At 49.9% G+C, this 19,353-nt stretch overlaps 10 protein-coding genes and 1 non-coding gene across 11 annotated transcripts; 3 read left to right on the forward strand and 8 right to left on the reverse strand.

The window, feature by feature from the left end:
* Nucleotides 1–2,414: 2,414 nt before the first annotated feature.
* ARB_04120 (camp independent regulatory protein) lies at nucleotides 2,415–4,235 on the reverse strand (the record flags this gene model as incomplete). Its single annotated transcript, XM_003017197.1, has 1 exon — nucleotides 2,415–4,235. One exon carries the CDS (start codon nucleotides 4,233–4,235, stop codon nucleotides 2,415–2,417), a length of 1,821 nt encoding a protein of 606 aa, XP_003017243.1.
* Nucleotides 4,236–4,599: 364 nt separating this feature from the next.
* On the reverse strand, nucleotides 4,600–5,036 carry ARB_04121 (uncharacterized protein; the record flags this gene model as incomplete). The annotated part of the gene is made up of 2 exons (XM_003017198.1): nucleotides 4,600–4,881; nucleotides 4,911–5,036. 2 exons carry the CDS (start codon nucleotides 5,034–5,036, stop codon nucleotides 4,600–4,602), a joined length of 408 nt encoding a protein of 135 aa, XP_003017244.1.
* A 109-nt stretch (nucleotides 5,037–5,145) lies between these two features.
* Nucleotides 5,146–5,856, reverse strand: ARB_04122 (uncharacterized protein; the record flags this gene model as incomplete). The annotated part of the gene is made up of 3 exons (XM_003017199.1): nucleotides 5,146–5,246; nucleotides 5,376–5,460; nucleotides 5,554–5,856. 3 exons carry the CDS (start codon nucleotides 5,854–5,856, stop codon nucleotides 5,146–5,148), a joined length of 489 nt encoding a protein of 162 aa, XP_003017245.1.
* A 215-nt stretch (nucleotides 5,857–6,071) lies between these two features.
* ARB_04123 (uncharacterized protein) lies at nucleotides 6,072–6,626 on the reverse strand (the record flags this gene model as incomplete). The annotated part of the gene is made up of 1 exon (XM_003017200.1): nucleotides 6,072–6,626. The coding sequence occupies one exon, from the start codon at nucleotides 6,624–6,626 to the stop codon at nucleotides 6,072–6,074; it is 555 nt and encodes a 184-aa protein (XP_003017246.1).
* A 170-nt stretch (nucleotides 6,627–6,796) lies between these two features.
* ARB_04124 (uncharacterized protein) lies at nucleotides 6,797–7,012 on the reverse strand (the record flags this gene model as incomplete). Its single annotated transcript, XM_003017201.1, has 1 exon — nucleotides 6,797–7,012. The coding sequence occupies one exon, from the start codon at nucleotides 7,010–7,012 to the stop codon at nucleotides 6,797–6,799; it is 216 nt and encodes a 71-aa protein (XP_003017247.1).
* A 3,062-nt stretch (nucleotides 7,013–10,074) lies between these two features.
* ARB_04125 (uncharacterized protein) lies at nucleotides 10,075–11,226 on the reverse strand (the record flags this gene model as incomplete). The annotated part of the gene is made up of 1 exon (XM_003017202.1): nucleotides 10,075–11,226. The coding sequence occupies one exon, from the start codon at nucleotides 11,224–11,226 to the stop codon at nucleotides 10,075–10,077; it is 1,152 nt and encodes a 383-aa protein (XP_003017248.1).
* A 964-nt stretch (nucleotides 11,227–12,190) lies between these two features.
* ARB_04126 (flavin-containing amine oxidasedehydrogenase, putative) lies at nucleotides 12,191–14,062 on the forward strand (the record flags this gene model as incomplete). Its single annotated transcript, XM_003017203.1, has 3 exons — nucleotides 12,191–12,265; nucleotides 12,432–13,787; nucleotides 13,814–14,062. The coding sequence occupies 3 exons, from the start codon at nucleotides 12,191–12,193 to the stop codon at nucleotides 14,060–14,062; spliced, it is 1,680 nt and encodes a 559-aa protein (XP_003017249.1).
* Nucleotides 14,063–14,313: 251 nt separating this feature from the next.
* On the reverse strand, nucleotides 14,314–15,502 carry ARB_04127 (uncharacterized protein; the record flags this gene model as incomplete). The annotated part of the gene is made up of 2 exons (XM_003017204.1): nucleotides 14,314–15,294; nucleotides 15,386–15,502. The coding sequence occupies 2 exons, from the start codon at nucleotides 15,500–15,502 to the stop codon at nucleotides 14,314–14,316; spliced, it is 1,098 nt and encodes a 365-aa protein (XP_003017250.1).
* Nucleotides 15,503–15,779: 277 nt separating this feature from the next.
* ARB_04128 (uncharacterized protein) lies at nucleotides 15,780–17,683 on the reverse strand (the record flags this gene model as incomplete). Its single annotated transcript, XM_003017205.1, has 3 exons — nucleotides 15,780–16,418; nucleotides 16,486–17,492; nucleotides 17,578–17,683. The coding sequence occupies 3 exons, from the start codon at nucleotides 17,681–17,683 to the stop codon at nucleotides 15,780–15,782; spliced, it is 1,752 nt and encodes a 583-aa protein (XP_003017251.1).
* Nucleotides 17,684–17,933: 250 nt separating this feature from the next.
* On the forward strand, nucleotides 17,934–18,005 carry ARB_04129. The gene has a single exon. It is a non-coding gene; the product is annotated as a tRNA-Ala (tRNA).
* A 331-nt stretch (nucleotides 18,006–18,336) lies between these two features.
* Nucleotides 18,337–19,169, forward strand: ARB_04130 (uncharacterized protein; the record flags this gene model as incomplete). Its single annotated transcript, XM_003017206.1, has 2 exons — nucleotides 18,337–18,456; nucleotides 18,513–19,169. 2 exons carry the CDS (start codon nucleotides 18,337–18,339, stop codon nucleotides 19,167–19,169), a joined length of 777 nt encoding a protein of 258 aa, XP_003017252.1.
* Between the last annotated feature and the right edge of the window lie 184 nt (nucleotides 19,170–19,353).

A 19,353-nucleotide genomic window follows, 5' to 3' on the forward strand; every position in this document is an offset into this window, starting at 1 on the left:
GTTATTGATTTTGTACTTGCTTGCCTGTAGATGTGGTGGCCTGGCGATCTGTTTAGGCGAGGTGCGTGGGGGGGTGGGTGTAATGTCAGTTGGATATCATATCATATCATATGCGGGCCATGCTATATCACACTGGAATCTACCATGCATGTGCCGTCTGTATTATTGAGCGTAGAGAGCGTGGTGTTGGCAAGATTGGAGATACTTTTGTTAGAGACGACGGAAAAAGGAGAGCGAGAAGATGGAGAAGAAAAAAAAAAAGCCAGTATGAAGGGCGCTCGGCTGGGCTTCTGATTGGCTGCGACAAGCGCGGCGACACGCGAGCTGAAGATTACATAATACTGCTTAGTAAGTGGGGTTAAGATGAGTCAGCTTTTATTTAACTTTTGCCCCGCGAAAAGGAAATGTTGGTATAAAAGACGAAAACGATAGAAAAGACGATAGAGAAGATGATAGTAGGTGGTAGCAGATGATAGAGATGGTGCAGATAGAGATGGTAGCCCTAAGCAGCGCAAGGATAGACGTCGAGATGCATAAAGCGCGCTCCGGCAGTTCGTCAGAGGTTACATACATACTTTACATATACATACATACAGACATGCATCAAAAGGTAACTCAAGCAGAAAGTCAAGCAGTTCTTCACGACGAAACTCAATTCCAGCTACATTACGAGGGAAAAAAAGAAAAAAAAGCATGCATGAAGATATTCTCTAAAGTCACCCGGCCGCGGCCACCGATAATCGATAACATGTATTCCCGTCCTGTACTGCCCATCGATCGGGACAACTTACATGATGGTACTAGGTAGCAGACGGGGCCGTTTTCGCTTTATCCTGCCTCACATGCATGGGCCTGGCTGTCTGCGTCTATCAAGTGCTATACTTAGAAGGGCATTCATTAATAGAGTGGGCATAATGGGGATGATCCCACCGCCACCGAGGGGAGGGAAAGCGGAAAGGGATCGAGCTGATCTCCGTGCCATCTACAACTCTACAGCGAGCATCACATTTGCGCGCGTACCCCGGAATGCTTCTTAGGTTGGGATAGAGCGTAGAGGTTGTTTTTGGCGGTTTAAGGGTTTAAGGGTAAGGGGTGAGAGTAAGGGTGAGATAACGTAAGATCCGCCAGGGCAGGAAAGTAAAGGTAGTTAAGTCAAAAGTAGAGGCCATCCACGGTTGAAGAAGTAGGTGGATGGTGATAGATGGTGAAATAGTAGCGGGTAGTGCTGGTATTTCTTCTTCTCCCCCGTGTCCTTTATCTTGCCACCCGTCCATCCGCCGTGTCCCGTCCGCCACACATATACATATACTACGATCAAAAGATGTACAGCCCAGGCCAAGCCCAGTGTTAGAGTAGAGAAGATAGAGAGAGAGAGTGAAGTAAAGGTAAATATTTGATAGGAAGGATAAGTAAGTAAAGCAGTAAGTACGTACGGGGTCAGTTAATGTGCATCAACAGGGGAAAAGCAGTAATAAAAAAAAAAGGAAAAGGGGGTCGAAAAGCGAGATAAGCCACTCGAAGACACAGCAGAAAGGAAAGGATAATCCAAGATCAACAAGAAAGACAAGAAAGACAGACAAGACAAGACAGATAAGGGAAGGGCAAAGGGGGGTTGGGGTTGGGGTTGGGGGGGGTTGGGCAGAGCATGGGCAGGGGAGAGAAAGAGAGAGAACTGACAAGACAACTTGGAGTAAAGAAACAAGAAAAACAGGACAGGGACAGGAGAGGACAATCGAATCATTCATCATTTGCGTTTGTGAGTTGAGTTTGTGCAGTATGTATGTGCAGTTCAATCAAGTCAAGTCAGTTCAGTCAATAAAGTGTGAAGAGAAAGAAGACAAGGGGCGAGCGAACAAGCAGGCAAACGTGCATACATGCAGACAAGTCAAGGCAGTAGAGAACTGTTTTTCCCCCATTGCAATACCACCATTTTCCATAGGGAGGGAAACTGATTAGTTTGTTGTATGCCGAGGAGGGGGAATTATTTTTTTTTTCCTTTCTTCTTTTTTTTCGTTTTTAATATATATTTTTTTGGTCGGTTTTTTCCATTTTGCTTTTGGAAACTCGTAGTGTGTGTGTGTGAGAGAGAGAGAGAGTATGTGTGTATGAGCGTCATTCCTATTAGGTCGAGTCGCGCGTCGAGGTCGACTCCGGGGGGGGGGGGGGGGTCATTCGATGATCTTCATTCGTTCGGCGTTTGGAGAGAGAGATAGAACTTTTATTGCTTTATTTTAGAGTTGAGTTGGGGTCAGTGTGTAAGAAGTATGGGTTGGTGAGCGTAAAAGAAAATGGATAAAAAAGCAGTCTTTCGTCCTTTCGCGTGGGGTTACTGTTTCAATGTCGATATGAAAAAGAAAGCATAAGAAAAAGCGTAGAGTAATAATGAAAAGAAAAGAAAAAGGAAAGGAAAGAGGTTATATGGCCTGTCCGTGTGTGGCTCCCCAGGTGGACATGGGAGGAGGCCCCTGGTAGGAGGTCTGGCCGGTGGCGGCAGTCCCCGAGTAGTATGGCTGGGAGGGTTGCTGTGGAGGTTGAGGGGGTTGCTGCTGCTGTGGAGGAGCCTGGATGGAAGCTCGACGCTGATGAGCGGCCTGAGCTTGAGCCTGCGCCTGCGCCTGAGCTTGGTCGTAGTACCCTGATTCGCGTCTGGCGGAAGAGGATGCATATGGTGACCTGTCGAGTGGTTGCTGCTGCTGCTGCTGCTGCTGCTGCTGGGACTGTTGCTGCTGAGGATTGGGGGCCTGCTGCTGTGGAGGGGAGGTCTGAGGCTTTGAGTCTATGGAACCGGGCAGGCTAAAGCTGGCGCGCGAGTAAGTTGTGGCCGCGCTGGGAGATCCGGCCGGGTCGAGAGAGGTAGGCGGCATGTCTGAGGGTCCCGGCCTCGTTGGTATGCTTGGAGTGCGGTAGATGTGAGGAGCGGCCGAGGCAGCGGCCGAGGAGGGAGGATAGGCAGCAGCAGCGGCGGCGGCAGCGGCATTCTGGTAGGCGGCGGCAGCTGAGGGTCCACGGTAGGAAGCGTATTCCTCCGACTTGGGGGGCAGATCTGAGGTTGCGGCAGCGGGACTCTGCTGCAGATAAGGGTTCTGCTGTGGTGGCGCGACCCCGTAGCCGGGCACGGACGGCGGTGGGGGCTGCTGGGAAGGATGTTGCTGGTGTGGAGGAGGAGGCTGGTGGTGAGGGTGCTGGTGATGCGCAGACTGTTGCGGGTGGTGCTGCTGCGGCTGCTGTGAGGGATGCTGCTGCTGCTGATGATGAGGGTGTTGGTGTTGTTGTTGCTGCTGCTGCTGTTGGTGGTGGTGAGAGGAGTAGGGTTGCGGCATGGCGTAGTAGCCTGTGCTCTGGGGCATGCCGTACTGGGGCACCATGGCGGCGGCGGTAGCAGGATTGGGACGGTATGCGTAGAGGGACTGGGAAGGGTCGCCGTCGTCGAGGCTGGGCTGGTCCGGGTCCTCGATGGGGGCACGGAAGCTCTGCTTTGTGGTGAGTTCCTGGCGAGGGCGGATATACCTGAGGGACTCGACCATGCTGGGGGGGCTGAGGACGCCGCGCATGACATCGTCGACGCTGTAGTAGGAGACGAGATGGTGGGTGACGCCGGAGACGGTGACGCTCATGGTCTTCTTGACGAGGCCGGAGTCCTTGAAGCCGTAGGAGTCGACGAGGGAGCCGACGAGGGCGCGTTCGAGCTCCGACTGCTGGCCACGCTCGGGGGCAAAGCCCGTCCCGTTGCCAGAGACAGGCCCGCCAGCACCAGCGCCTCCAGGCCCAGCGCCGGCGACGGGCGAGGGAGCGCCGGGGGAGTAGGCAGAGCCCGTCACGCTGGCGACGGAGCCAACACTGCCGTTGACGGGGGTTCCATTGTCCTGCAGACGCGGGTATGGCTCGCCGGCCCTGGCAGACTGGGTCGGCCGCCTGCTGCCCTTCTTGACGGCGCGCTTCTTCTCGCCGGGAGGAAAAGGTTTGTCGAGCTCGCGGTAGACGAGGAAGTTGCCCAGGATGCGCGAGGGGCTCCAGGTGACGCCGTCCGTCCAGCGCTTGATGCCCGAGGCGTTCTCCTCGTAGATGAAGACTGATCCCGAGCGGACGAGCTGAGCGCGCTCGCGGTCGTGCGGGCGGCGGGGGACGTGGTGGAGGACGCCCGTGAGGCAGGCTTCGAAGAGGATGAGGGCGTCGTGAGTCGAGGCGACGTAGCCCGTGTACGTCGGCTCGAGGACGGCCGCAGAGCCGTTGCCCATGATGAGGTATTGATGTTGTAGTGGAAGATGTGGTGGTAGTAGTGGTAGTGGTAGTGGTAGTAGTAGTAGAGGTTGTGTTGTTGTGGTGTAGAAAGTGGTGTTGTGGTAAAGTTGAGGTGTTGCTGAGAATTAACACAAGGCACGCACGCAGCGGACGAGAGTCAAAGGGCGGCGCTTGAGCAACGTCGGGCGAGCCTAAGGGAAGCCGGCGAGCAACAGACTCTAGGTTGGCGAAGTCAGACAGGGAGGAGGCCTTGCTTGACTCTGGCCTGGCTCTTGACTCTGAGTCTAGCTTGACTTTGGATCTGGCTGTGGACTCGGGGACTCGACTCTAGGTTGGAAGTCAGAGTCGATCAAGCGTAGGTTAAGTAGAGGAGTAGAAGTAGAAGAGGAAGAAGAAGAGGAAGAAGAAGAGGAAGAAGAAGAGGAAGAAGTAGAGTAAAGAAGAGAATAAGAGAAGAAGAGAAGAGCAAACCAGCCGACGAGCTATGTAAGCTGATCGACGGCCGGAGAGGGAGAAGGCGAGAGGAAGAAGAGGAAGAAGTCGAAAGGCAGAAGAAGAGAAGAAGAAGAAGTAAGTAAGAGGAAGAGAAGAGGAAGAGAAGAAGAAGAAGAGAAGAAGAAAAGCGACTCCAGGGATGCTCGCCTTTATCGCCTTTTCGCTGCCACTCTAACCGCCGGCCTCTCTTCTGCTTGCTGTCTTGTCCGTCTGGCTGTCCGTCTCTCTCTCTCGCTCTCTCGCTGTCTGTCTCTTCCTGCTTCCTCTTCATCTCCGTCACTTCGTGGCGGTGGCGTCTCCATCGCCGTCTACTCTCTGCTCTCTGCTCTCTGCTCTCTTCTCTCTTCTCTGCTCTACGGTCTACTCTTCTGTCTGTCTGTCTGTCTGTCCGTCTACTCTGCTGTCAGTCTGTCACTGGCTGTCACCATGCCATGGTTCACCCGTCTCCAAGTCCCAGTTGCTGCCTGTCCAGTTGCTGTCATTCCAAGTCTGCCATCTGCCATCTTCCATCTCTAACCACTACTTCTACTACTACTACTACTACTACTACTACTACGACTGCAACTCGGTCTCCTTTCACCTCGCTCGTTCTATGATCAGCAGCGGCTCCAAGAAGCGTAAAATTAAGCATGAATATACACTTTCAGCTCGTCTCTTTTCTGGCCTTCCTTCTGCCCTCTTCCCTCCATCGCCGCGCTGCCCTGCCCACTCACCACTCACCACCCACTACTGGCGAGAGGGAGGATACCTTAAAAGCGAAAGGGAAGTCCCAGAATTACGGAGTATCCTTTTTAGTTAAAAAAAAAAAAAGAGACTTACTTCTGCTTCTTCTTCTTCTTTTTCTTCTTTCTTTCTTTTCTTTTTTTTTTTTTTCTTTTTGGGCTTTCTCCAGGTTGGCCATGGAGAGATGGCAATAATGTCCCTACAGCGAGAGACACCAGAGAGACAGAGAGACAGCGACAGAGAGAGAGACGGACACAGAGAGAGAGAGAGCAGGCGAAAAAGCAAAAAGGCCAGGCAAGCCAGCCAACCTTTTCGAAGGGAGATGGATGGAGGGTGCGAGGGTCCCTCTCTTGGGGGGGGGGAAGGCCACTCTTTGCTTTTTTGCTTCTTCCCTGGCATGTATCAGCTAGTAATGACCACTGACGACTGGGCTTGATAGCAGAGCAGAGTAGAGTTGCTTTTTCCTGCGTAAGTCGTTGCTTTTTGCGATTCTGCTTGTTTTTGCTTGTGAAGGAGGCGAAAAAAAAAAAAGATGGGATGGGCAAGGCCAGAAGAGAGTTAAGTTACACTTCCAGTCCAGTCCATGGCCAGGGAGTCGGCGTCGTGGAGTTAACCTAGTTGAAGCTGGATGGATGATGGGTGCTGATATAGATGGTTGATGTTGATATCAGACGGAAGGAGACGCTGGACCGCAGAGATAAGACGACAGCAGCACGGAGGAGAGACGACAGACGACAGTGAAGAAGAAGAAGACCTCCTCGTGCCGTCTTTGCCTGCCTTGCCCTCCACCCGCTTATCTCTCTCTCTGATAGGCCGGGGCCAGGACGGTGGATGGTGGGTGGTGGACGGTGGATGGCGGATGGCGGATGATGATGATGATGATGATGATGATGGAGGATGGATGATGGATGATGACAGCCAGGCCAGGCCGATGACGACGGGATGATGCTACCACGACGGCCGAGGTTGAACATGACAGGCTCCTCTATCTCTCTCTCTGTTTCTCTCTGTCTGTCTGTCTGTCTGTCTGACTTCATAACGGCCTTGCCTTGGGCTGCCAGGGATGCCGCCTGAAGAAGCAGACTGGCAGGCAGCGGCCCACCAGCAAGCCTCTGCTCGTTCTCTGTCTCCAAGGCGTCTCGTTCTCTGGCTGTGACTGTGACTTGCATATGTACTACTTACATGACAAGCCGTCTCCGTCGGTACCCGTAGACAATAACACTATACTAGACAATAATAATAGTACAGATAGATACCGAGTACTGTAGTGTATAGACAGAAGTCCAGATAGAGATCTGACATGCTAGGGGATCAGCCGAAAGTCAAGAGAGAAGCAAGCTCAGAGTTCAAGACGAGAGCGACGGCGATGAAGAAGACGACGACGACGACGACGACGACGAAGAAACAGCCAGACGGGTGGACGGATGGACGGAATATGGTCCCCCTGGCCTCGACCTCTTCGTCGTCCTTCGCTCTTCATCGTCTTTCTTGTCTTGCTTGTCGTCGTCTTGTCTGCTTCTTCCTCTCCTCCATCTTTCCCCTTGTCCTTGTCCATCCCTGTCCCCTATCCCTGCCCCTGCCCCTGCCCATGTCCTCTAATGTAAGTTATGTATGTCAGTAAGGATAGTATAGCAGCAAGCAGAGCAGAGTCCTTTTTTACCTTACTTACTTACATCCTGACGCTCATCCCCGTCCCATCCCTGTCCCTGATGCGCCTTTTTTTTTTTTTTTTCCTTCGCTTTTTCGCTTGCTGGCTCGTGGAGAACGGCCGACGGAATACGAGGATGGCTTCTTTTTTTTTTTTTTGGCTGCGTCGTTCGTTTGCATGTCGATTGTTTGATGATGGGCCTGGACGTGGACGGGCTTCAAACTTCCTGACTTTCTCGCCGTGGCCATGGCTGTGGAGTGCGGTCAGACCCTTCATCCACTCTCACTCCTCACTCTCTCATTTCTGTCTCTCTCTCTGTCTGTGTTTCTCTTGTCTGTTCAGTCTGCTGGTTGGCTGGTGGTCGAGGTTGGGCTGTTTCAGCCTGTCTGCTGCTCTCCTGCTCCTGGGGGGTTGAGGGTTGAGGGTTGATGCTAACAGACAGACTAATGCATGCACGGCGAAAGAGGGAAAAGGTCGAAAAAAGAAAACAGGCCTTCAAGGGCTAACCTAACTAGTTTATCTCTCTCTCTCTCTCTCTCTCTCTCTCTCTCTGGCTGTCTCGACTTTCCTCTCGCTATCTCTCAGGGTAGGGAGTGGTTGTGGTTGTGGTCTTCTTCGGAGGTTTGGCTGACGGGCAGATACTAGTTACGCCGTGCAAGATGAGATACATACTTACAACTACTTGCTTCCTCCTGGTAGCTGAAGATGGAAAGTAGCGTGACAATTTGCATTTCTTTTTTACCTTGTCTTCTTCAGATGGAGCAACACAAGGTGCATGTGGTTTTAAGTAGTAAGTAGGTGTATACTCTTACATGGTTGCTTTAAGGATCAGCGGGAGGGCGTGAACCCGTTGGGACACGACAGTCAGTATTTTATCGTTTTATTCTTATTTATTATTATTACGCTTTATTACTCTGTTGCTACCTTAAGAGCCCATCCATGCACCGATGCTTATCCCTTTCTGCAGCATTATTTTAGCACTTTGTACTCCGTACCCAAAAGAGGGTTAAGGTAGATACCGCAGAAAAGCGTGCTGGAGTCGGTGAGCCCATGCATGAGCCTAAGTTGCTCTGCTCTCTATTGATTTTATTATTTATTATTACTCCGTACCAACATCTAGATACCAAGCAGCGTCAACCGTGGAAGTGCTCGAGGTAGAACCACGGCTGCTCGTCCTCTGTGTATTCGCGGCCAGGCTCCTGCATCGGCACAGGCACCGCCGCCCTGAACACCCGGCTCAGCTCTGCTGCTGCTGCTGGCGCTGCTGACGCTGCTGACGCTGCTCCTCTTTCCGTGCCGTCTTCTACTCTGCCCACGGGGACCACAACGCCACTTTCCCAGTTTCGGCAATTGAGCTTGGCCTGCTTCGTCTTGCGGTCAATCACCAGCCGTCCCCTAGGCCCTTCGTTAGCGAGCAGCCACTTTACTCACAAGACGCAACAGTAGTAATGGTAGTACTCCGTAGCAGGAAGTAGTTGTGGTAGTGGTAGTACTCAGTGGTAGCTGGAGTAACAGTGACAGTAACAGTAGCACTTACCAGGCGCTCTCGGATAGGTTTGCGCTGCCCACATACGCCCATCCAGCGCAGTCGGCGCTCCTAGACTCGCCCTTTTGGGCCTCCCCTTCTGGCCGGGCATACAGTACCTAACACAACACCAACCCACATGTAAGTAACTTGGTAGCAGGACAGGGGCCACTGGAGTAAACCAACACGCTAGTACTTGTATAGAAGTACTAAGTACATATGCTTCACTAGTGGTGGACATGGATGTTGCATTCATTATATTTTACTTACCTTACTGTGCATCAACAGCCCCTCTCGCACGCTGCGGTTATCCCGCATGACGTCTCTGGGAAACATCGGAGAGTTATACCATTTCGACATCAGGCACAGCGTCCCAGCTGCCGATACGCCGCCCCGGCTGCTGCGGACGGTCTCTCGCGACGGAAAGTACACCTTCATCCGCCCTGTCCAGTCATCTTTGTCGCTGCTGCTGCTCTTCTTGTTGCTGCTCTTGTTGCTGCTCCGGGCGTTCCCCGCTCGTGCGGATAGCTGTTTCGTCCCGTTGTCGCCTACAACGTGTCAGGCTCATGCATACTTCTCAACTTCCTCTCTCTCTCTCTCTCTCTCTCTCTCTCTCTCTCTCTCTCTTCCTGCCAACCGCAAAGAAACGCGCATATCAAAGGAAAACAAGGGCATATTTTACTTACCCTGCGCCGACCAGTACAGATTCTGGAGGAATGTCGCCGTTAGCGAGCCCACGGAGGATGTCTAGGATACGTCAATCAAGTCAGTCCAAGTCGCGCCATTTTTTTTTTTTTTTTTTTCGGTCTGCCTCTTTTGATCTCTCTTCCTCCCCATCAGTTGACAACGCACAATGTAGTCCAGCTTCAAGGGCCGCGACGTCGCCAAACCCAATGATTTAACCGCCGTGCCGAGCCCGCAGTGTCCAGTGCGCTCGTATGAGTCTGAGCCTATATGCGAACCACCTCTGGTCGCGGATCATAAAAAAAGTCAACATCCGCAAGTTAAGTTAAAATATAGTCTCCTCGCTTTATGTTTTTTGGTTGCAGAGACACAGGAGAGCACCGGCACCAGCACCAGCACCAGCGAGAGAGAGCGAGAGAGTTAGAGTTCACAAAAATAGTTCGAAACAGAATTTAAGGTGCTGGAGAAAATCAAAATAATAAAAAAAATAAAAAAAAAAAGTTAAAGGTATTTAAGCAACGTAGCTTAACACCCAAACCAAAAGGAAAAAAAAGAAGGAAAAATAAAAAGAAAAAGAACCCACATGGAATGCACGAAAGCATATTTAGCCGTCTTGCTAAAATCATACTGGAGCATCTTGTCTATGATCTTCTCGTTCAACGTCGACGCTCGAAGAAAGTAAACGAGCTCGTCCCGGAATGGCGTCGTGTCGTCGATGGTCTCGTTGGCCTTGCGAGGCAGGTCGATCAGGAACAGCATCTTAAAATCGAAAAAATAAGAAGAAGATTAACATTAACAAATGTTCCGTTCGCTGGGGGGGAACAACTCTATATCCTATACTCCGTAGGAATAAAAGGTAGAGAGAGAGATAGACTTCGCCTTGCTTACATTCTCCATCACGCCGCCTTTCTCTCCCCAGTCGTAAGGGTCCAGGTTCGCGCTGGGTATCACAATGCGCAGGTGTTTGGCATGGAAAAGCAGCATCAGCTTGGAGTGCATGCAGTTCACCTCCCCGTCCATCGGCGGGAAACACAACCGTATCCTCGACATCGATGCAGTCTCCCGCAGCAGCTGTGCTCGCTGCACAGTTGGTTGTATCAGTCAATGTATTCAAGAATGTCAATTCGACTGCTGGCTTGCTTACCCTCTCCTCCCCCTTGGCTCCCATGATAAATAGAAACCGCGTGCTCGGGTTGGTAAACTTCATCAACAGCCAGTCCATATCCCACAGGAACGAGCTAAGCACCGCCAGTTCCAGGTCAGACGGCTGCAGCACTTCTTCAAGTTTGATGTCGTCCTTTCTCTCACACCGGAAAGCCCAGGTCTTCTTCACCGCACCCTCTGGGAACTGTATAGTTGGCTCTGTAGATGGCACTCTAGGAACAGACTCTGCCGCCACCGTAGCTGTAGCTAGGGGTATGGATGATATCTTGGCAGAAGACGAAGAAGTCCCAGATGGCGGCTCACGCCTCGACGCCTTCAACGGCCTTCCAGCTGGTAAAGCTAAAGCAGAGCCATCTTCTCCTGTCTTTCTCTTCTTCGCCAGCCTGGCAAGCCGTTCTTCTTCCATCTTCTTCCTATCAAAGCCCGCTATCCATGTTGAAGCCGCCCTCTTTGGTTCAGGGGTAGCTGTAGCTTTTCCGGCCTCCAGGGTGTCAACATCAATCGTTTCATGCTCTGGAGCACGTCCCGACTGCAGAGACAACTGAATAGCCCTCTTCAATTCTGCATCATAGCCATCGTCTCCTGCTTCCTCTTCTGCTGCTTTTCCAGCCCGTCGCGCCGCCGACGCGTCCCCATCTGAATCCCCAGTAAGATCAACAACCGAAGATTTACGCCGCTGTAAACTCGTCTGAGATCTTACTGCGTCTCTCAACGAGGCGTCAATCGCGGCCTGCAGGTCATGGTCCATGATACCTGATCCGTGGGACCAGGCAAGCAGAGAAAGACGTGGACGTGTTCCCTCAGGACTTAAACGCGGTATAAACGCCTCGGAGTTGACCGCGGATCGAGATGTCGGGAGAGGCCTGGACTCCCAAGAATGATAATAATAGTAACAAGAAGAAGGCAAATATGCTGGTGCTGCTGCTCCTCCTCTCGTTCTCGCTCCAGCACTCTTGGAATTCAATAGACTGGCTGGATATTGGCTGAAACGGGTGGATATTATTGCTCGAGCGCGGTTGATATTCGATGCAATCCCAAGATACGAGGTCTGGGGTAAGAGTGGCATCCACATGGGCCTGAACTCACCTGTCCACCGGTTCAGTGGTTCAGGAAAACGGTCAACCAGTAACAAGCTCCGATCACAATTCTTGCCATCACGTCTGCGACGCTGCCCTCGTCCCTTTGCTTGTTTCTGATCGCGGTGTTTGTTGTTTCTGTCTCTGCCCGGCTCGTTCAAAGACCGAGAAGAACCCCTGGCGAAGGAAGATCTCCAGGAGCTGGCGGCATGTGAGCATCACGTGAAGTAAAATTACAATAAAATACCGATGGCAACCTGCAGAAGGGGGAATTCGCCATACGTTATCGATACGGCCATAAATTACGTCTATCAAGAACTGGGAAGTTACACCCGCCAGACTGGCTGATATTGCATGAATTCTCTCCTTCCCACACGATCTACAGGCAGGAAAACATGAGCTGGCTGGAAGGCGAACCATGGTTAGGCTCGAAGCCCGCCTGCTTGCGCAAAAACTGCCACTTTAGACTCTCTCGTAGCCTCTTCCGTAGTCTCCTCGGCAAGGACATGCAGCAACCAGAAGCAAATGACAGATGCTAAAAAAAAAATAAAGCCTGCAGACAGGGCTGACATAGTTATATACGTATCTTTCTCACGTTCAAACTTGTGCTCTCGCGCGTTGGACTATCTGTCGGGAATGGCCTCGAAACACTCCTCGAAGGAGGACCGCAGGCTGAAGGTCCTGGTGGTGGGCGCAGGTGCTGCCGGGATGGTGAGTGTCTCTTCGCTCGTTCTGGGGCCTCCTTGTTTTTGAAGCCCGGCCAGGTTTAATGGCTTATTACCATACCTGCTGCCTCTTCTAGCAGAAAAAAAAAAATAAAAAATAGAAAAAAATATGGAGCATAGGAGAATGAATAATAACCAAGTGTGCTGTCTAGTCATGCGCCGCAACCCTCGCAAAAGAACCGGACAAGTTCGAAGTGACCCTGCTCGAAAAGGACAACGTGCCAGGTGGACAGGCAAAGTCCATCGCCATCGACAAGGCCAAATTCGGTGCGGATTGGGTCAATATCGGGGCCCAGGGTGGCCCGGGGATATTCAGGCACACATACAACTTCTTCCGGGAATATGGACACGAGCCGCAGGAGGCCACCCTGCAGTTCGCGTTTGGCAAGGGAAAGGAAAACTTCTGGACAAATGTCTTTCCAACCTCCGTCGTGCAGGAACATGCGGAGGAGATACGGAAATTCGGGGAACTTCTCACGAGAGTCCGCCAGTATTCCTTGCTCTGGCATCTCCCACTAAAGGCCTTCTTGCGCATCTTCGGCTTCTCAAAGGACTTTGGAAACAAGATCATCTATCCCGCAACTTCCATCTTCTTCGGCATGGGAAATCAGGGCCGTGATGTGCCATGTGGGCTCTACCAGGGCCTCTTCGAGGACCCTGATATAAAATTCTGTTCCTATGACATGTCAACACTCGTGCCCTTCGACCACTCCGTATATGCATATCCAAATATGAGTCGTTTTTATCTGGACTGGGCAGAAGGACTCCGTAATAAGGGGGTCAATATCCGATTCAATACTCAGGTCGTAAAGGTTTTCCAGAGAAACAAGAAAGGTATCATAGTGGAAACCCGCCGGATCGATTCAGATCACAGGATTGGAGATAGCGGCATCAAGAACAGGACCCTGTCGGAATCTTATGACAAGATCGTCTTTTGCATTCCGGGAGACCAGGCAAAGGACCTACTAGGCGATCTGGCAACGTGGCGGGAGAAGATGGTCTTGGGGACAACCAAATGGTGCAAGGACCTGACCATTACCCATTCTGACCATGCCTACTTTCAGAGAAAGTTCGAGGTCCATTACCGGGATGAGATATGCGGGGAAGCCCAGACGCTCGAAGACAAGGAACATATCAAGGTTGCAAAGGGGGAACAGGACGCCGCATCCAGATTTCAGCCATCCTATTTTACATTCTCGTACCAAGCACGGCCAGAGAAGATGGAAGTAGGATATGACTGCACACGATTCCAGTACCAGTTCCGGAACCCAAACGGCACTGATGACCCTTTGCCACCGTTCGAAGACCACATATTCCAAAGCCACTTCATAGACGAGAAAATGAAGCATGTATGGACGGTAGACCTTATCGATCAGGAAAAAATAATCGAGCAAAAGTGGTGGCACCAGCTCTCCCATAGATGGCAACACTTTGCGAAGCTCGTGCCAGCCATGAAGTTTCTGAACGGAAGAAATGATACCTTCTATGCGGGCTCCTGGACCTACACGGTAAGCTTCCATGTTTCTCTTTCAAGGAAAAAAAAAAAAAAAGAAAGAAAGAAAGAAAGAAAGAAAGAAGCACATCCTATAAGCTCCGTCACAGAATATCAGCTAATGAATATGTCATTTCTTTTTTCCAGAATTTGCACGAAGTAGCTGTGATATCTGGTACAGCAGCGGCATATCGCCTAGGAGCCCGTTATGACAAAATTGACGACGTTGCTGATAAAGTATTCGCCTATTTCCTCAAGATGTCTCATGGCATACGCTTCAAAAGGAAGTAACCCTCATTTCCGAAGGTTCATAACAAGGATCAAAGATAAAAATGCACAAGGCAATGTGGCATAAATAGGGAGTTAAGATATCGCAACACGGATAAATCGGTGGTTTTATGTTTAATGGTGTCACATTATTTCCACGGTTGGGGGTAGGTGTTGGAGCATAGTGGATCCGGCATGGCTGTTGGTTATGATAGATCCTGGAGTGGAAAAGGTAGCCGGCGTGGGAATGTCGGATAACTCGAGGCGTTTGTTCTTTAATCCGTTACCTGAATATCATTAGATGCCAATTGATCGTCTGCTTCTTTAATCGCCGAGTCCCCTTCAGTCTTGGAAGGATTTGCCTGTGGTGGCTGATCGGCTGAAGGAAAATTCAGATGCTTCCAATCCTCTATCTCTTCTGTAACACATTTCAGCCTGTCCCTGATGCTCTCTACCGCATATGTGCCCAGTAGCAGCCTCAATGGCGGATAAGAACAGTGGCCCAGCTGCCACACAAGCTCTGCAGATTTCACTGCACTTGTAGGCGGTTTGTCACCCAGCCATTGCAAGATACGTCTCGCATGCGCCGCGGGGGCCGTGACTCCGCTGTACGGCTCACTAGCCGGCTTTATCATAAAATGTCCAAAGGCGGGCAACGGCGAGGTGAGGTAATTTGACGCATTCTCAGGCATTCCAGGTATCAAGTCATTGTCGTCACGACGTATGTGGCCCGGCAGAACAAGCGTGCACTTGATATTGAAACAGTCGACTTCATATAACATGCTTTCAATCAGTCCTTCCACCGCATACTTCGAAGCGCAGTAAGGCCCTAACCCAGGAACGCCCAGCGCGCCTGAAGTCGAGCTGAAAATGATATATCTCCCTGCTCCGCGTTCCCGGAAATGCGGCAGGGCTAATTGCACGATATTCAGCGTGCCCATGAAGTTAGTTTCAAACTGATTTCGTATATCATACTCCTCTTGATCCTCGCATGCCCCAATCACACCGTAACCAGAGCAGTTGGCCACAATGTCTATTCGGCCCCAATGGGCAATTGTGCGGTCAATGGCTGCTTTGACCGTCTCTCTGGTGCGGACATCACACAGTAGACCGAGACAATTCTTATTTTCTTGTTGAAGACGTCCCATGCTCTCGGGAGTCGTTTCGAATGTACGGCCAACAGCTGCAACGAGGTCGTTGTGGCCGAGGGCCGACTTCACCACTGAACGACCAATATGGCCTGTGGCGCCAAAGATCTATATACCAGGCGTTATTACGCATCAAATATGACAGACAAACATATCCATAGTTTCGTAAAATATGCGAGACATTGCGGAGTCTACCTACCAGCCATACGAGTTGCTTTGGAGGATTCTGGGGCCCAGGAGGGTTTGTAGTGGAAGGCAGCCGTAGCCCAGAGTCCCGCGTGGTTACGCCGGGCGATGTATGAGTTTGTGAATCCATCTTTTAAGAGTGTAAGCTGTGCAATTGCCGACTTCTCCAGCAGACAAGTCGAGTGAAGTGGTTGAGGTCTTCCCGATGACTGCATGACGATGTTTGATGTTCCATGTGTCAATCAAGCTTTTATGATTTCTTGGCATCTTTTTTTGACACCTGGGGCAGGCAAGCATAGAGCGGTAAACGAGATAAATTTGCCTATATAAACGCCTTGAACCATCGATATACACTCTTCATTATAGCGATAAAAAAAAATTCGTCAGATAGTTAAAAGCAATGCAAGTTATCTGTTAATTTCAGCTCGTAATCGCCCCGCCGCTGTTGTTGGTGGAGGCTCAGGCCAGTTGCCTACAGCATCTTCCACTTCGTCTAGGAAAGTGGTGCTGTTGTGAATGCAAGTCCCACCAAGGACTACCCGAATGCCAGGAGAGCTAGCATTGACTTGGGCAACCATCTTTGCTTCTTCATAGGTCACTCCTCCGACCATAAAGATTATTATATCTTGTGGTTTGTCCCGGGTGTGCCCACCGCCCTCGAGGAAAGGGTACTGAAGCTCCTTTAGTCTGCCTTTTATCAGGTTTTGAAGAGTAGCCTCTAAGCGTGGAGAATGCTGGGTATATACGTTTTCTACACCCTTGAGCCCTTTGAATCGATCACGAGCCCCGGTTAAGAAGGAGGCTGACTCGAACAGGTCTGAGAACCCACCAGCAACTGGGGGCGCCTGCAAGGAATGGTGGTATGCTAAGAGCTTAGGGATAATGTTAATTTTATGTGGAGGTACATTTCCGGCAGCGGTGAGGAGGTCAAGAAGAACCGGAAGTGTATTTGAAGGTTGCTTTTCGTAACGAATGGCGTAAAGAGCAACAAGGCGTAATTTATTTTCCACAGTCACGGTAGGGGATTGGATAAATCTTTGAAGGGACTAGCAGATGAAAAGTAAGTGTGTCTGCATGGAGAAGATACAATGGAACACAAGCTAGAGCACCAACCTTGAGATCATTCGCATGATTATCGTTGCAAGCTAAGCTTTGTTCTAGCTCGCTGACATTTAATAAGTCATGTTCTCCGATATTCCTACTCAACTCTCCCACGAGGGCCACATGCTTGCTCACGTTCCCAGAAAGCTTTCGAAACTCCGGATAGTCCTCAACAAACCGTTTCATGTCAGAGATAGATTCAATGTTCATATTGGTTTTTGTCCTGGACTGGTACTGTTCGACATATTCCTTAATATTACCACCAAGGTCACCAAAATTCTGGTACATATTCTTTTTAAAGAAGGGATCTTGGTCCTGAGCAATAACAATCTCTTTTAGTTCTGGACGAATATCTGGGACCTCACTCAGATCAACTCGACCATTGGTAATTCCCAGTAATTCATGTACCATGGCCTGATATGTCCATTGGGTCAATAGAGGGGTTATGGGATCATCTCGGCGATCAAGGATAAGTAAAATCGGGGGTGTATCTGGCTTCCTGAAATTGAATAGTTGTTCTTCCTGCGTGAGTTGGTACCTAACTTCCGTGGCAAGTTTCTTTGCCATCAGGCTGTTTTTTTCATATCGTATCAAGGGAGTCTTCTTCAAGGACAATAATAGCGCAATTACACCCTCAGTGGTCCGCTGCAGGGCATCCGAATTCCAGAGGTCAGGGGAGTGGCTCCAGATCCGCTGTCTAGGGAAACCGACGTTAAGATGGCATAGGTCCGGGTTAACCACCAGGAAATCGGCAAAATGCTCTTGTACTGATTTCACAACCTCATGATCGTCCGCCTCTGCCAGCCTTTCCAACGATGACTTGCGAACAATATTGCTGAAATAAATATAGTATTCCCCGTATTTAGGCGCTCGTAGCTCGTCAATGAGAAATTGTATGGAGTCGGGGGAAGGGCGGACGAAGCAGAGACATCTGAGATGCCTCATGCGCTCGCGGGATTGGTTGTCAAGCCGGTCAATAAGATACACTTCATGGTTAAGGAGGGCAGACTGTGTCATGGCTGTCGACACGATAGGTAACTATACAACCAGTTAGATCAATTTTCTTCAAGAAGAAAAAAAGGGTCGCGTCTCCCACGGTCTCACTATCAAGAAGCAGTATCTTCATTTTCGAGGAGGAGTTCGTGCCGGCCGTATCTCCAGTGGTAACCATCTTAGAGATGTAACCGGAGACCGCAGAGAAGACGTCCATGGCGGTGTGTCGGTATAGCAAACTGAAGAGCTAACGGGAAGAGTGAGCTGCAGGCAGCAGCCTGGTAGAATATACCAAGTAATAGCTGGTCTCCGAGCTGCTGTTGAGCTATCGCAAAGCTGCCTCTTGCATGGCTGCTTCTAACTAACGTTCTCGCTCTTGTACTTCTCATATATGTATAAGAAGCTAGCTTGCGTCTGCTGCGAGGGGTCCCCTTTTCATAAGAACCCAGTCATGTGATTACATGACCGGGCTGTTGGTTTAGTGGTATAATACCCCCTTAGCATGGGGGTGGTCCAGGGTTCGATTCCCTGACAGTCCATTTTTTTTAACATTTTTCAACACCAGAATTATTGAAGGTATTTTTTTTACGTATATTATTTATTATTATATTTATTACCTTTATCTTGCTTAAACACTTTTATATCTTAATTATAATGTGTGCTCTTCAGTGTAGCAAACTAAGGGGCAGCTAGGAACTAGTTAACTACTGATGGTCAAACCATTCAAATCCTGTAAATGAGGGGTGTATCAGGAAACAATAAATTTTTATTGATCGATATCAACAGACGATAGAAGAGAGACCCGAGCAATAAATAGAAGCGATCTTGCATATCTTTTATCTGTCGCCTTTTCTGCCTAGTTATATCAATATGCTGAGTGTGCAGAAATACATTGAACTCTCGCCGTTCCCTTTAACAGAAGGAGACATCAAATCGTTGGGCCTGAATGACGAGGAATATATACCACATACATGGCAAGAAATAAAAGATGTCATAGGTAGTCCATCTCTGTCACTGTTACTCCTTTCGAGCAATATTCTATATAGGGTATCAAGTCACTGACACAGAGGCATGCTGAAGCCGAGGGAGACATGTCTGTCTTGAACCGGGCACCATCAGACCTCAGAAACTACATTCTCTGGATCAGAGAGACAAGAAACAACAACGACTCGGTCATTGAATTCCTATTACGGGAACGCCTTCTCTGGAAAAAGAAGGCTCAAGCTGAACAGGCTGAAGACTCCAATAATACTCAGTCGTCCACTGGCCTGGCCTTTGAATATCAAGATGGAACTCCGTTTGCTCATCCAGCTGATTATAAAATTCTCCGCAATGACTGGCCATATGGACTCGAACATAACATCGTCCACCTGGTTGTTTGGCTCAAGACTCGGATCCCAGTTGAAGAGGACGGCCAGGGTGGCCCAACTGCAGAGTCACGCAAGCTTATTGAAGACTTTGTCGACAGGACATTCACCAAGAGAATTGTCGAGAGACATAGAGAGGTAAACGGGAATTGTCCAAATAACATCAAGGAAGAAAACGTGATGTGGTTCAAGAACAAGAAGAAATGGCAGACCGTTGCTAGCATCGAACATATCCATGTCATTCTTCGAGATGTTGACGAAGATTTGGTTGTTGGTTGGACGGGACAGACATCAATGGATATCACTGCTAGATCCTATGTCTGGAATGGGCAGTAAAAGCTGAATTCTTAAACCGCCGCTAGAATAGAGAGGCGGTGTATCGAATATAGAAATTATTACAGCGTGGTTATTAGTACATTATCAAGAAAGGGCTGAAAGAAGCGTCGTAAAACATTTAGCTTGATATCTGTTATCGTACAATGAGAACGCCATGTACCGTACCATCTATGCCAAAGTATGC

Source organism: Trichophyton benhamiae (genome assembly GCF_000151125.1).
Source record: "Trichophyton benhamiae CBS 112371 chromosome Unknown contig01293.0, whole genome shotgun sequence".
Lineage (NCBI taxonomy): Eukaryota > Fungi > Ascomycota > Eurotiomycetes > Onygenales > Arthrodermataceae > Trichophyton > Trichophyton benhamiae.